At 48.5% G+C, this 15,000-nt stretch overlaps 1 protein-coding gene across 6 annotated transcripts in view; it reads left to right on the plus strand.

Annotated features, from left to right (window-relative positions):
- Positions 1 to 15,000, plus strand: part of enox2 (ecto-NOX disulfide-thiol exchanger 2) — a 154,994-nt gene that overhangs the window by 125,136 nt on the left and 14,858 nt on the right. For all 6 annotated transcript variants that reach the window (XM_035536030.2, XM_035536031.2, XM_081712987.1 and 3 more), the window contains 4 exons: positions 1,039 to 1,272; positions 4,390 to 4,602; positions 10,611 to 10,717; positions 14,621 to 14,735. In XM_035536030.2, the coding sequence (XP_035391923.1) occupies positions 1,039 to 1,272; positions 4,390 to 4,602; positions 10,611 to 10,717; positions 14,621 to 14,735 (669 nt within the window). The remainder of the gene's footprint in view (positions 1 to 1,038; positions 1,273 to 4,389; positions 4,603 to 10,610; positions 10,718 to 14,620; positions 14,736 to 15,000) is intronic.

Raw genomic sequence — 15,000 nt, forward strand, 5'->3', positions numbered from 1 at the left:
GTGTGTATTTGTATTTGTATACGTACTCGTAGGTGTGGTGTATGAGTGTGTGTGCGTGTCAGTGTGTGTTCAGAGAGGAGTGTCTTTTTTCTCCGTCTGCACTCTGCACATGTGCATGTGTATCTGCAGCTATTTGAGAGGCAGATTAAAACCCAGTGAGTATTTATAGTCCAGAGACGGCCGTATGGACGCGGCACTTCTCCCTCCAGCTGCTCTTAGAAATAAACACCCAGGTGGTGGATAATAAGTGTGTTTTTCTCCCATTTCAGCTTGAACTTTGTGGATGTTAAGAAGAAAGTCTCTCCACTGAAAGAGAAAGTTTAGCACTCCAGTTTCATTCTGCCCAGTTCATTTGTCAATGGGTTGTCGCTGTTTAAATTTCATTTTTGTTTGTTTCTAATTGTTCCTGCTGATTATGAAGGCGTTTGGAATAATTGTCTTCATCAAATCCATGTCTGAGAATAAGGAATCCTGTTTCTCCACACATCAGTCCACAAGTCTCCACTCAGTTCGTTGTGGGGGGTTTTTCATGACGTAGTGTCATATCTGCTCTTTTCTTTGGATTGTGACCAACTGTGATAAATGGCTGAGCCACACTGGGTCACTCAGAGAGTCATTTCTGATTGGCCGCTAAGCCAATAGAGGTTAGAGATCGGATTCCTTTTAAATTCCCTCCTCTACTCCTCCGGAGCTGGCCCTTCAGTGTGATGGTACCTGCACTGGTCATCACCAGGCCTCCAGAACCAGGATGAGCCAGATCTGGTGTTCAGCGCCCGATCAGGAGTCAAGTCACGTCAAATTTATTTCTATCGCACTTTTTACAACAGCTGTTGTCACAAAGCAGCTTTACAAATGTCCGAGTCCAAGCCCCCAGTGAGGAAGCCAAGGGCGAGGAAGCACTCCCTAGAGGATGAGGAAGAAACCTTCAGAGGAACCAAGACTCAAAGGCACCCCCCCCCCCCCGTCCTCCTCTGGCCGACACCGGACACTCGTCCCATCCCCCTGCCTCACTGCACTGCTCTGCTCTTTCTCCTGCAGGCTACAGGATCAGGCTGGGCTCCAGCACGGATAAGAAGGACACGGGGCGTCTGCACGTGGACTACGCGCAGGCCCGGGACGACCTGTACGAGTGGGAGTGCCGGCAGCGCATGCTGGCCCGCGAGGAGAGGCACCGGCGCCGGATCGAGGAGGACCGCCTCCGGCCCCCCTCCCCCCCGCCCATCGTCCACTACTCCGAGCACGAATGCAGCCAGCTGGGGGAAAAGATCAAAGGTGAGGTTTTGGTCCTCTCTCCCGTACTGCTGCTTTCAGTCTTCCCAGAATAAGTGGTCAAATCCACCCCCCCCCTCCCACCCCCACAAATTTTCTTTTTATTTGTGCATGTTGTTGTCGAGCATGGTTGTCCAGATGTGATTGCTGGGACCGATGTAGCGTCTGTGTGCAGTAACTGGCAGCGTATAAATGCTGTTTGTCTCGTTTGGTTTGAAGTGCCGCACAGCTGAACAGAAATGCCATCTGTTTGTTGTCTGAAAGACAATCCAGTGTGTGTGGAGATGGAGTGAAGGAGAAAGTTTAGAGTGAAAGTAAGAAAGAAATCATAATTTCCCCGCGGTGTGTGGGTGTGCGTGTGCGTGCGTGTGTGCGTGCGTGTGTGCGTGCGTGTGTGCGTGCGTGTGTGCGTGCGTGTGTGTGTGTGTGTGTGAAGGTGCAGGTGCTGGAGGATGACGTTGTGTATGCAGTGTGTTCACCCTCCATACCTTGAGAGGGGTAACAGAGGGGCAGGGAGAACAGCATCGTTTAGAACAAAGGAAAAGGAGATCAGCCTTGATTGCATCAGGAGAGACGAATATTGATTTACTGATTTACAGCAGACAAGAGGAAGACCAGTGTTGTTTACAGTAGACGAGAGGAAGACCAGCGTGGTTCACAGCAGACAAGAGGAAACCAGCATTGTTTACAGTAGATGAGAGGAAGACCAGTGTGGTTTACAGCAGATGAGAGGAAACCAGCATTGTTTACAGTAGATGAGAGGAAGACCAGTGTGGTTTACAGTAGATGAGAGGAAGACCAGCGTGGTTTACAGCAGATGAGAGGAAACCAGCATTGTTTACAGTAGATGAGAGGAAGACCAGTGTGGTTCACAGTAGATGAGAGGAAGACCAGCGTGGTTTACAGCAGATGAGAGGAAGACAAACGTGGTTCACAGCAGACGAGAGGAAGACCAGCGTAGTTCACAGCAGAAGAGAGTGGCGTTCTGGAGAGACCAGCGTGGTTTGGAGAGATACTGGGGAAATATGAGATCACCACGTTTCACACTGGAACACCTTTTACACACAGTGTTTGAGGGTTATAATTTATTTATTTATTTACTTGCTTATTTTTGTCTTACTGGTTGGTTGAGTTGTGATGTTTTTGTTTATTTTTAGACATCTCAAGCCCAGATAATGTCATGGTTTATAACCGTTCAAAGAGGCTATTCTAACTCATAGAAGTGATGTTGGCTGAAAGCTCCTGCTAAACATTTCAGAGCATTATTAAGTGTGTTTAATGTTGTTAAAGTGTCCTTAAACTAGCTGTTAATGTCTGAAAGAAAAAGTGTTGAGCTGGACAATCGTTACCCAGCCGGTCTGTGAAACGTCATCACTCTGTTAATAGTGTGGACTCAGGAATTCATCTTTATGACACATGGAGTCAGGCTAGGAGGTGGATGATGGATTATTAATATAAATCATTAGACAGGTATATGTGCGCGTGTGTGTGTGTGTGTTTGGTAGTGTGTGGGGGCACGTACATTTGGATTTTTTCGATATGTGGGTGTGTGTTTGTAGCTCTGATAAAAGATTTATGGATGAGGATGGTGATTTGTATTGTCGTTTCTGAAAGCATTCACTATCTGTGTTCTGTCTTCACATCACGTTACATGTCTGTGCAGTCCACACTTCAGAGTCTGAGCGGAGGTCCGAAAGACCCTTCGGCTTAGCGCCTGGAGTGAAGACCCATCTTCTGCCCTAGCTCCCTTTGGAGTAAACAAACCTTAAGCTCTGAGGAGTTTCCTAATGTCCTTCATTACAGTGACGACTCACTTCCTGTCAGAAGTCTGGCAGCAGGGTCAGAACCTGCTGCGTGTGCCACGTTTACCACGTCTACCATGTCAGCACGTTTACCACGTCTGCCATGTATGCCACATTTACACATTTATCACGTCTGCCATGTCGGCACGTTTACCACGTCTGCCATGTATGCCACATTTACACATTTATCACGTCTGCCATGTCGGCCATGTTTACCACGTCTGCCATGTATGCCACATTTACACGTTTACCACGTCTACCATGTCAGCACGTTTACCACGTCTGCCATGTATGCCACATTTACACATTTATCACGTCTGCCATGTCGGCACGTTTACCACGTCTGCCATGTATGCCACATTTACACATTTATCACGTCTGCCATGTCGGCCATGTTTACCACGTCGGCCACGTCTGCCACGTTTACCACGTCTGCTATGTTTGCCACGTCTGCCGTTGGCAAACCCCAAAAGCCCCCCCCCAAAGCTAAATCCCGACCTGGGAAATGTAGAGGTTTTTCTAGCGCGACACGCTCCGTGCAAGCTCCTCTTATCATGGAAACAGCAGTTAATGTTCCAGCCTGAGAAAGAGTCAAGCAGCAGTCTTACATTAAGCACCAGGCTGTTTTGATTACGCAGCGTAACTGTCACTGGGCGGAATCGCACACATTCCTACTCAGTCTGCATCAAGCAGGTGCTTTTTTTTATCATTAGGCTTTTAGCAGATTTAAGCTCTTCGAGCGATGAATTTAAACAAATCGCTGCTCTTGGAAACCCTCGTCAAAATACGGGAGTCTAGAGTGTCTGCGTAAAACACACAGTAGCTATAGCGTTGTGGTCGAGTGTGTATCTGCGTTCGCCGTTCTGCCAGCATGATGGAAGCCTCGGTGTTCAGAATGGCATTACCGATTTCACTTTCTATCTGCCTGAGCGGGACATGCTGTAAGTGGAGTGGACGCTGACTGGCTGTGTTCTCTGCTGGTTTTGTGATCTGCGGTTTGTAGCTCTGGTTTCAGAACCCAAACACCCCAGACATAATGCGGAGAGTTTGTTTACCCGTTAGCGCACAGTTGGCGTTGTGGCTTCAGCTGACGGTGTAAGAAGTACAATTTGGACGTCCTCACGCCTTCTGTGATGTCTGTCCTCTGAGCCCTCCCGCGTCCCCGCGGCGTGCCTCGCTAAAACATGTCAGCAGTGCAAGGTCTCAGTTGAGATGCGTTCCGTCCTGAAGCTCTTTTCTTCCTCCCAACCATCTGTCTCTCCTTCTCTCACTCCCTCTCTCCCTCTCTCCCTCCCTCTTCTTCTCCACCTTTCACCAGACGACTCCAAGTTTCCGGAGGCGGTGCGCGTGCTCCTCACCTGGGTGGAGCGCGGCGAGGTGAACCGGCGGAACGCCAACAACTTCTACTCCATGATCCAGTCCTCCAACAGCCACATCCGCAGACTGATGAACGAGAAGGCCGCCCACGAGAAGGAGATGGAGGAGGCCAAGGAGAAGCTGAAGAACGCCCTGGCCGGAATCCTCGTGCAGTGTGAGTGCCAGATCCATCCCACCACATACACGCCCGGCCGGGCGGGGCATTTAGGGAGGGGCTCAGGGAGCAGAGGAACACACTCACCAAAGCACATAACCGGGACATGCTTGAGCCCACACCTCACACACACACACAGCAGTGAAGAATATCTGTCATGCAGTACATGTTTTCTCTGACTTTTATTATCTTAGTAGTTAGATAACAATAACATTCCTACACGTAAGCGTTAATTTGACAGTATTATCGTGGAAACAGGTTGAACACTTTAACTTTTAATAAATACATGCACATACATGTAAGCCCACACACAACACGTGTGTGCCCAGTCTTCCCACACCGACAGGTAAGAACTGCGTAGACGTAAATGAAAAGTAATTAAAACCCCACAGGGTTCATAACACTGTGTACACTGGTTAAATGTTAGCATGTTAGCATGTGGAACCGTGCCACAATTACGGAAAATATAGTTTCAGTCCTAGAATTCCTCGTTCCGGTATAGACCGAATGCTTCATAAGCCTCTAGAGGTTTGTTTGCCTTCAGACATGAAGTCATGACATTCTGTGTGTTATTTCTGATCTCCAGTCCTTCTTTCATAAGCGTATAATGTTCTATACATCTGAACTGGGGTCAGTTCAGAATTTGTAAATACAAATTCAGATGAATTGGTTTGAATTTGAACTGAGAGTCAGACATGGAGTGTAATCTGAATCTGAAAAAGTATTGTAATTAAACTTTTATCTATAGGAGATAGCTTAATGTAAAGCTCTGTTTCAGCTTGTGAATTAAATCGAGGCTCCGGTTTCAACGCTTTTTATCAGTTCAAATTCTCACTCAGTTCCATGAACTGATCTGGAGTTGAGCCGCTCCCAGCGAGTCCAGTCCAGGTGTGTATGTGGCTGGGACCCCATTTGGCATGCGAGTGTGCGTGCGTTACACAGGCGCGGTGAGGAGGTAAGTGCCCCAGACACGCTGGCCTGGTGTTGAGCTGAGCACAGCTCCAGGTAGAGTATGGAGTCTGCGTCAGGCCCCTGCGTAGCGCCACCCTGTGGTTGTCTGCAACCCCCTGGGCAGCCCTCGCGATGAGGCGGGGGCGACCCTCCGTAGACCAAGTAACCCCCTGACGGACAAGCACTAGCCTTGTTTAGTTGGTTTATGAAATTACTACTGGACACACTACGGGTGGAGGCTTTGAGAAAAATATGCCACGTCTCTGGGCGAAAAAGAGAGGGGGTTAAGACCACTTTGGCAACTTTTGTCTCACACCAGTTGCGCGCTTCCATCCGCCCGTTCAAACACGGACTGCTCCCCCCCGCCCCTCACGTCTCCGACGGTCCACGGTGTGATTGATTAGCTACAGGTAGATCTTTAGGCAGCAATGGGTCTGGCCGGAGGCGATCGGTCACATGGGCAGCTGTGGTCAACACTCCCTTAGCACTGATTGCTTTAAGCACTGCTATCTTCAGCCCTGAATCATTCAGAGAAGTGACCTGCAGTGGGTCTGCAGAGTACCGGTAAGTGGTCCAGTGTCCCTCGGGGAGGGATGGGATTCACAAGAAATTCCAGGGAAAATCACCCCTTCACCAAGTTGCAGCACTGCAATGCATAATGAAAATTTTTGTTCCCGAGTCAGTGGGGGTGGACTCTGCAAGTTCGAAGTCTCACAGGGGCAGGTTTGTGATCAGTGCAGAAGAAGTGTGTTTCCTCTCGCAGTGGAGACTAGAAATGCTATGGATGTCGTCACTTTCCGAGACTGTTTAGAAGATGTCATATTTCCTTGCGTGGTTGACTTAATCTGCCAATTAATACCTACATCACTGTGCCTTATCGGAGACGTTTCTGTCCCCTGTGGTGAGTGAGGTTAGTGTTTGCGTAAGAGATAAGACCAACGTGGTAGACAAAACTGATTCAAATGTTGAGTAATTAGATTTATAGGTCTTGTGAAATATTGACTTAAGCAATTTCATTTTAATCCGTTAGTCTAGCTGTTCAGATTTATCTCCAACTCTAATGCCAAGTGAAATGCTAAGGCTTTTTTTTATACATCAGTGAGAAATTGTCATGAAATAAATGATTTATGTATGGCCTCTCCTGATATTTAGCACAGTCCTCTTTTAAATGTTGAATCCAGTCATCAAAAGTGTGAAATTGTGGGGACAAACAAAAATCGTAGTGCAGCACTGTCATGTGTCACAAACACGTAATGCACAGTTCAGTATTGTCATGCGCTGTCACAAACACGTAATGCACAGTTCAGTATTGTCATGCGCTGTCACAAACACATCATGCACAGTTTCAGTTTTGTCGTGCTGTCATGAAGACAAACAGGTCGTGCACAGTTCAGTACTGCCATGCGCTGTCATGAACACGTTGTGCACAGTTTCAGTACTGTCATGTGCTATCACAAAGACACATACATCATGCACAATTCAGTACTATCATGTGCTGTGACAAACACACACACATCATACACAGTTCAGTATTGTCATGCGCTGTCACAAAGACAAACAGGTCATACACAGTTCAGTACTGTCATACGCTGTCGCAGAGATTTGCACGTGACACAGTAGTGAGTCCCATGTAAAGGGAAGTTCCTTCTGACAGTACACAGCCCCACCCTTTATCTGAAGACACAGAACACACACTTTTATGCACAAACACTTCACCAATGCATATCTGCTATGCTTATAAAACACAACAAAGTCATTTTACATTTGAAAATGATGAGATGACTTGCGTTGGAAAAACTGTAGGGTTAAAAATGTAGGTTTGTCAAGATGGTGGCTCCTGATGTAAAGTCAACAGACTATGTGTTACTGTAAGCACACCACAGTCTGCTCCACCATCCTGACTTCTCCATAACAAGGCATGACAGGCATATTTTCCTGTTCCTTTAAACAAGGAGTCAGTTTAATGCAGCATATATTAGACCCATCTCCAAAACCTCCTCCTCTAACCATAGTGGGGATGTGCACACCTCTACTGATGGAAAACAGAACAGAAAGAAGGAAAATGAATAAATAAAAATATAAATCTGTTTCATTAAACAAGGAGCTAGTTTAATGCAGCATATATTAGACTGGTCTCCAAAACCTCTTCCTCTAACTATGGTGGGGTTGTGTACGCTTACACGGATGGAAAAAGAAAAGAATGTAAATAAATAACTGCTTTTTAAAACAAGAAGTCATTTTAGCACTGCCTGTATGTCTCCAGGACTCACTGTGTGCTATAGATTCAGGCTCAGCCGTGTAGAAAAACAGAACAGAGAGAATTCAAATCAATTCAAATCAATGAACAAAGACTCTTAAGTAAGAACTGGGCTAGAAGGTGAGATTGTTTTTCTGCTAGTCCCGGGAGTCAGCTCCTCGGAGCTCCACACGTCAGCGATCTGGTGGAGTGGTTGATATCTCTGCCATATCTGAGAAATATTGAACTAATCCCTGCTCTCTGCATTTGAGTGTGGCAAGGCTAATAAAATATGGGGGGGCATGTAGGTTCTCGCTTATCAGACGCAGCCATTCCTCACGCACAGACTCAGGGAAATATGCTCATGTGTAAGTGCGAACGAGCGGTTGTCTTCTCAATCGATGTCTTCCATTAAATTAAAGGACGCCAAAGGCCCCATCGATTTTAGCATGTTAGTCTCTCTTGAGCTGGCCTCTTCCTCAGACCAAGGCTTTGCAGCCTTGTTGACTCCCCTGGGATTGTTAACCACTACCACCACCCCCTCACCATCGAACTCACACTTATACGTGCGCGCACACACACACACACACACACACACACACACACTCACTCACTCTCCCCCAGCAGAGGACAGAGGCAGAGAGAGAGAGTGTAAATCAGTAAAAGGTCCTCATGCATGTCTTATTACCTGCTCCACAGTGATACCAGTGGAGCTCTGTGAAACTCCTTAATGACAGAGAGGACGCCTTGTTCCTCCTGCACTGATCACATGTCTGTCAAGTCGTTGCCATGACGCCGGAAGCCCTGGATGTCACGGCACACATGGTGCCTGAGACTCACAGTTGCATCGCCGCTTCCCGCTGCTGGGAGAGATGTAGCCACTCGGAACACACAGATAAAATTGCTCAGAGAGCAGCTTGGTTCAAATGAGACATAAGGTGAATAGGGACACCACTAAATACATGTAGATAACTGCTGGTCATACAAAGTGTTGTGCTCAACCCCAGGTCACCTGGGCCACAATTATGACCAGCAACCGTTGTTTTCTACAAATATGTGCCCCAGTGAGATTGGCAGTATCAGATCCACCTTCCAATTAGATTAGAAGGATCAGATATCTCTCCCAGTTAGGTTGGTAGGGTCAGAGCTCTGTCCCAGTTAGGTTGCTAGGGTCAGATCTCTGCCCCAGTTAGATTGGTAGGGTTATATCTCTGTCCCAGTTAGGTTGGTATGGGTATATCTCTGTCCCAGTTAGGTTGGTAGGGTCAGATCTCTGTCCCAGTTAGGTTGGTATGGGTATATCTCTGTCCCAGTTAGGTTAATAGGGTCAGATCTCTGTCCCAGTTAGGTTGGTAGGGTCATATCTCTATCCCAGTTAGGTTGGTAGGGTCAGATCTCTGTCCCAGTTAGGTTGATAGGGTCAGATCTCTGTTCCAGTTAGGTTACTAGGGTCAGATCTCTGTCCCAGTTAGATTGGTAGGGTTATATCTCTGTCCCAGTTAGGTTGGTATGGGTATATCTCTGTCCCAGTTAGGTTAATAGGATCAGATCTCTGTCCCAGTTAGGTTAATAGGATCATATCTCTGTCCCAGTTAGGTTGGTAGGGTCATATCTCTGTCCCAGTTAGGTTGGTAGGGTCATATCTCTATCCCAGTTAGGTTGGTAGGGTCAGATCTCTGTCCCAGTTAGGTTGGTAGGGTCAGATCTCTGTCCCAGTTAGGTTGATAGGGTCAGATCTCTCTCCTAATTCAGTTGGTAGGGTCAGATCTCTGTCCCAGTTAGGTTGATAGGGTCAGATCTCTCTCCTAATTCAGTTGGTAGGGTCAGATCTCTGTCCCAGTTAGGTTGATAGGGTCAGATCTCTCTCCTAATTCAGTTGGTAGGGTCAGATCTCTGTCCCAGTTAGGTTGATAGGGTCAGATCTCTCTCCTAATTCAGTTGGTAGGGTCAGATCTCTGTCCCAGTTAGGTTGATAGGGTCAGATCTCTCTCCTAATTCAGTTGGTAGGGTCAGATCTCTGTCCCAGTTAGATCAGTGGCCTCAGATCCATCTCCCCACCAGTGAAATTCGGCGTCAGTGGCTCCGTTTCCTTCTCGCTCTCACTCAGGTGCTTGCTGAGTGCCCCCCCGTGTCTTCCCCTGCACACTCCAGCCAGGACAGTCTGACTGATGGACTCGTACCTTGTCCCAAAGCTGGGGAATCCATTTCTGAAAGGCTCGCTCTAACGGGTCGATGTGAGCGATAGTCCTCTCAAATCCACGTGCGAGGCAGAGTAATAACACGTGAGCTGTCTGTCGGTGACTGTACTTTTCAGTAGGGTCCTAGTGCCACCCCCTTTCCTTCCCAATGACTCTGACCTTTTGATTATCGTCCCTGGCATCCCCGAGTCTTGTGACCTAATAAAGGAGGAACGGCTTTGCTCTTGTACGGCCTGTCTGCAGCTCTGGGAACCTTCCCTCTGCCATCTTTCTACACGAATGTTCTTAGTTGAGCAGAAGTTTCCAGAGTGGTCTCGATTGGGCACACAGATTGCACAGCCTCGCTATTAAAAAATCCTTCCCTGAAGCAATTAAGCTGTTATGCTAGCCATCCAAGCTCAGTGTTTTTGCAGCAGGGAGGGAGATTAGGCGCAGAGTTCACTGCTTTCCTTTCTGATACCAGCTTTTTTGTTTTGTTTTGTTTTTCACTCCTCTGCTCCTCCCCAATCGCCCCTCTCTCTCTCTCTCTCTCTCTCTCTCTCTCTCTCTCTCTCTCTTTTTCTCTCTCTCTCTCTTTCTGGATGGTACATACTGGGCCCCCCCCCCCACGTCCTCTGCCCCAGTTGAGCAGATTGTGTCTGTATTCCACGCTGCATCCAAACAAAAGGCGTGGGACCATTTCTCCAAAGCCCAGCGCAAGAACCTGGACATGTGGCGCAAGCAAGCCGAGGTTGGTGCTCTCATTTTGCTCTCTTCTCTTTATTTCATTCACTTCTTTTTAGTTTTTTGTTTTTGTTTACGTGAATATGTTTACACTTCACGCCTTCGCCAGATGCCTTTTCCCACCTTCCTTGCGTGTGTATCCCGCCAGCGTATTAGCTCGTCAGCCCCGCCCCCTCCCCGAGCCGCAGCTCTAACGTTCTGACTAGAATCTGTTCCAGAGTTGAACGTTTAATGACTGCGGAAGCAGGTTAGTGAAGTGGACATAAGCCCTGCACTGTACCGGAGTCGTAGCAGTAATAGGCCAAAGAGCAGCTTAAGCTCCTAGCAGTCCAAAGCCTCTTAGCAGCAGCGCACATGTGACTCTACTCCAGCGCTTCAGGGATCCTAGTCCAGCACTCCCAGTACTCTAGTTCAGCACTCCAGGGATCCTAGTCCAGCACTACCAGTACCCTAGTCCAGCGCTTCAGGAAACCTAGTCCAGGTCTTCAGGGACCCTAGTCCAGCGCTCCAGGGACCTTAGTCCAGCTCACTCACTCCTACACTAGCCAAGCACTACCGGTACCCTAGTCCAGCGCTTCAGGTAACCTAGTCCAGCGCACTCCTGGTACCCTCCAGAAGCACACCCTAGCGCTCCAGGTACCCTAGATCAGCGTTCCCAGTAGCCTAGTCCAGCACGCACCGGGTACCCTAATCCAGCGACGCACCCTCCACCCGGCCACTGCCTCCACACCAGAGGCAAGGCACAGTGACTTTCTTCTCCTAGTCTTATTCAGAGGCAAATGGAGAAACATGGCCCACAGGACTTTCTAAACAAATTAGCTGGAGCAGAGCGTGGGTAGGCGGATGAAGTGTAACAGTGTTGTCATGTTCTGGTCATTGGGTAAGTGTTGAGACCTGTCTCTGGGGAGCGAAGGCTGAGCCTGGTGTGGAATTAACTTCACCATCTCTGTTTCAGCCTGCAGCCTAAGCCCCAGTTTGCATGGATCACAATGCCAAGTCTGTTTAGATTTATAATCCAAACACTCATCCACTAACGGCCGGACCTGTCTCGTTTTACAATGGATTAGGATGGATGCAACAGGAAATGTTTACAATTGCAGAGCTTCCTCTGCCTTGTATTGTGTAATTTCTTTAGCTTTAAACTTGGAATTTGGAATTCAGGCCTTTGGTATTCAGGTATTTCATTAATAAGTTCTGAGCCAAAAGACTTCTTCGGCTAAGGTAGGTGTTCCAAACCGGAGTTTCATTATATGGTCTGAACTTGCTGTTGCGCTAATGACCTTTGAGTAATATTGTTTCACTGAATCAATTAACGTCGACACTTGATACTCATACCAGACTTGCCATTAAAACGTTTGGCTCATTCTCCTCGCTCATATCCATAATGCTGGCATGTGGGAGGAGCTTTGACACACTGTGCTGTTGACCCCACCTAACTCTCAACCACACCGTCCCCACCCACCCACCCACACCCAGCTGTGTATCAAGCAACCACTGACCTGACGGAGGTACCACGAGGAAGAGTTCGGTTAGGGTCTGGGTCGACGCGAGGGAGAGGGATGGAGATGCAGGAACATGAGTTCCTCTCTGGGTTCCTCTAGGGGTTCCTCTCAGCCCTCCTTCACAGATCTGTGGACTAGTGTTTTTCTCACCGTGGGATAAGAATCTGACCTTTAAAAACAGCTTTTTGGAAATGGCCAGTCAACAGCTTTCTGTACCTATGTGTGCATGCGTGCTTGTGTATATGCGTGCGTGTCTATATGTATGTGTGTGTGTTGCACGTGTGTGTGCAGGTGTGTATCCGTATGTGTCTGTATGTGTACGTGTGTGTGTGTGTGTGTCTATATATATATGTGTGTGTGTGTATGTGTGTCTAAATATATATGTGTGTGTGTGTTGCACGTGTGTGTGCAGGTGTGTATCCGTATGTGTCTGTATGTGTACGTGTGTGTGTGTACATGTGTACGTGTGTGTGTGTGTGTGTCTGACAGTGGATGGCAGGTGTGTCTAACAGGCATAGTGCTCCTGATCTCGGTTTACTGTTCCTCTCGTCCAGCACTCGGACAGCCTCTGTGCTGAGATAAGTGAAGATAGGGCGTGCTAATGCCAGCCCTGCTCTCGCACGGAAGACTCAGACCCAAGTGATTAGGACACAAGCAGAGATTACACAAAACAGACACACACCAAGCATTTTAATAATCCTGAGACACTAACACTGCCTTAATAGGCTGGGACGGCATGTGCTTACGTATACAATATGCAAAAATTAAAAACAGTGGCACAAGGCCTCGGTAACACTAATGGAAGTTCCACAAAAAACCCAGCAGAACTTTCCGTACTATTTATAGTGTGTTTTTACAGGAAGCTGGATGAGTCACGAGGTACACTAGCCTAGCGCTCCCAGTATTCCTCGATATTCCACTGGTGGGAATGAACAACCAAGTGCAGAGCTGAGGCAGGTGCAACAGCAGCAGGGGGCATGGCTGCCTATTTGCCCACCCCCTGCAGATCTGACTGGCCGCCTCTGGTGTGGATGAGGCCCTGGCAGGCTGCTCTGGCCGGCAATGGAGTGGCATGGTGATTGTTATTCGGCGCGGTGCGCCAGGTGTTAACGAGTCAAGCTAGGCAGCAGCTGCCGAACCCTGGGGGGGCGGGACTTCCTGCATAGACGGCTGGAGACGAGACTTCCACGAGGAACCACTGCCTCCCAACAGCACAGCGCACTACAGAGCTCCCCTCTCCTGGCAACGTTACTCCCTCTCCCTCTCTCTCTTTCAGTTCTCTCTCTCTCTCTCTCCTTCACTCTCTGTCTCAGTTCTTTCTCTCTCAATTCTCTCTCTCTCTCAATTTTCTTTGTCTCTCTCTCTCTCTCTATCTCTCTCTATCTCTCATATACCCCCTCTCTCGCTTTCTCTTTCTCTCTCGTTTCACTCTCTCACTCACTCTCTCTCTCACTCTGCCTCACACTCTCTCTTTCTCTCTCTCTCTCTGGACTGATGGGTATGTGTTTTTGCTCTACCTGAGATTATGTGCTACAGTGCTGGACAGATGGTGCTGTTTGTGTTCTGCCTTTGTTTGCCTGGGAGTTTTTCATCCCATATCAGCTTTTTTGCGTGTGCGTTTGCGTGCGCAAATGTGTATGTGTGTGCGTGCATATGTAGGGGTGTGTGTTCATGTTTCACATTCACATGCACGTGTGTGTGTGTGTGTGTGTGTGTGTGTGTGTGTGTGTGTGTGTGTGTGTGTGTGTGTGCGTGTGTGTGGAGTAGAACTCCCCTCCCCCATGCCCCCCCAATGTATGTGCTTTATTAGCTGGTGAGGACCCCATCTGCTTTAAAGAGCCTTGTTCAGCATTACAGACCACGTCCACCCACACCCAGCATTACAGACCACACTGACCCACACCCAGTATTACAGACCACGCCCTCCCACACCCACTATTACAGACCATGCCCTCCCACACCCAGCATTACAGACCACGCCCTCCCACACCCACTATTACAGACACCGACCCACACCCAGTATTACAGACCATGCCCTCTTACACCCAGCATTACAGACCACACCCACCCACCCCAGCATTATTTGACCATATCCCTCCCATCCCAGAATTACAGACCACACCCGCTTGCACTCAGCTTTACAGAAAATGCACCCCAACACCCGGCATTACAGGTCACAGAAGGCTCCACCACACAGCTTGTCCATTGTTTGTCTCGACCCAGCAAGGTCAGCCAACACTTCAGCTACGCCCGGTTCAGTTCTGTCCCGGGAGATCCGCTGGGAGCTCGCAACCAGCCTGCATGCTTTACATCTCCAGACCGCATCTGTGATTAATGAAAGGTTGGAAAAGGCATCCCAGAAGGCTTTGGGGGGATTAAACCTCTCACCTCTCACCGCTCCTCCGCAGGAGATCAGGAACATCCACAACGAGGAGCTGATGGGCATCCGCAGGGAAGAGGAGATGGAGATGTCCGACGACGACATGGAGGACGAGCCCGAGAGCAAAGACTCGGATGACTCAGGTACCCCCGACATGTGTAGTTTTTCTTCTACACATGTTCACTGCATGAATCACCTCATCAACGTATTCCCTGGTCCTGCAGTGGGTGTGAGGTGGGAAACAAACACACACATCATAAGGCCGTGAAGAGTGCCATTTTGGAACGTTTAAACAGCCTTCATCGGCCGCAGTGGCGTTCCCGTGTCTGGCGTTCCCGAGACCCGTGCGGTCTCATGGCCTACAGGATTAGCTGGCCCCTAGATTAGACGGTAATTGGGTAATTGGAA

This window comes from Electrophorus electricus, chromosome 4, assembly GCF_041902795.1.
Source record: "Electrophorus electricus isolate QZ-2024a chromosome 4, ASM4190279v1, whole genome shotgun sequence".
Lineage (NCBI taxonomy): Eukaryota > Metazoa > Chordata > Actinopteri > Gymnotiformes > Gymnotidae > Electrophorus > Electrophorus electricus.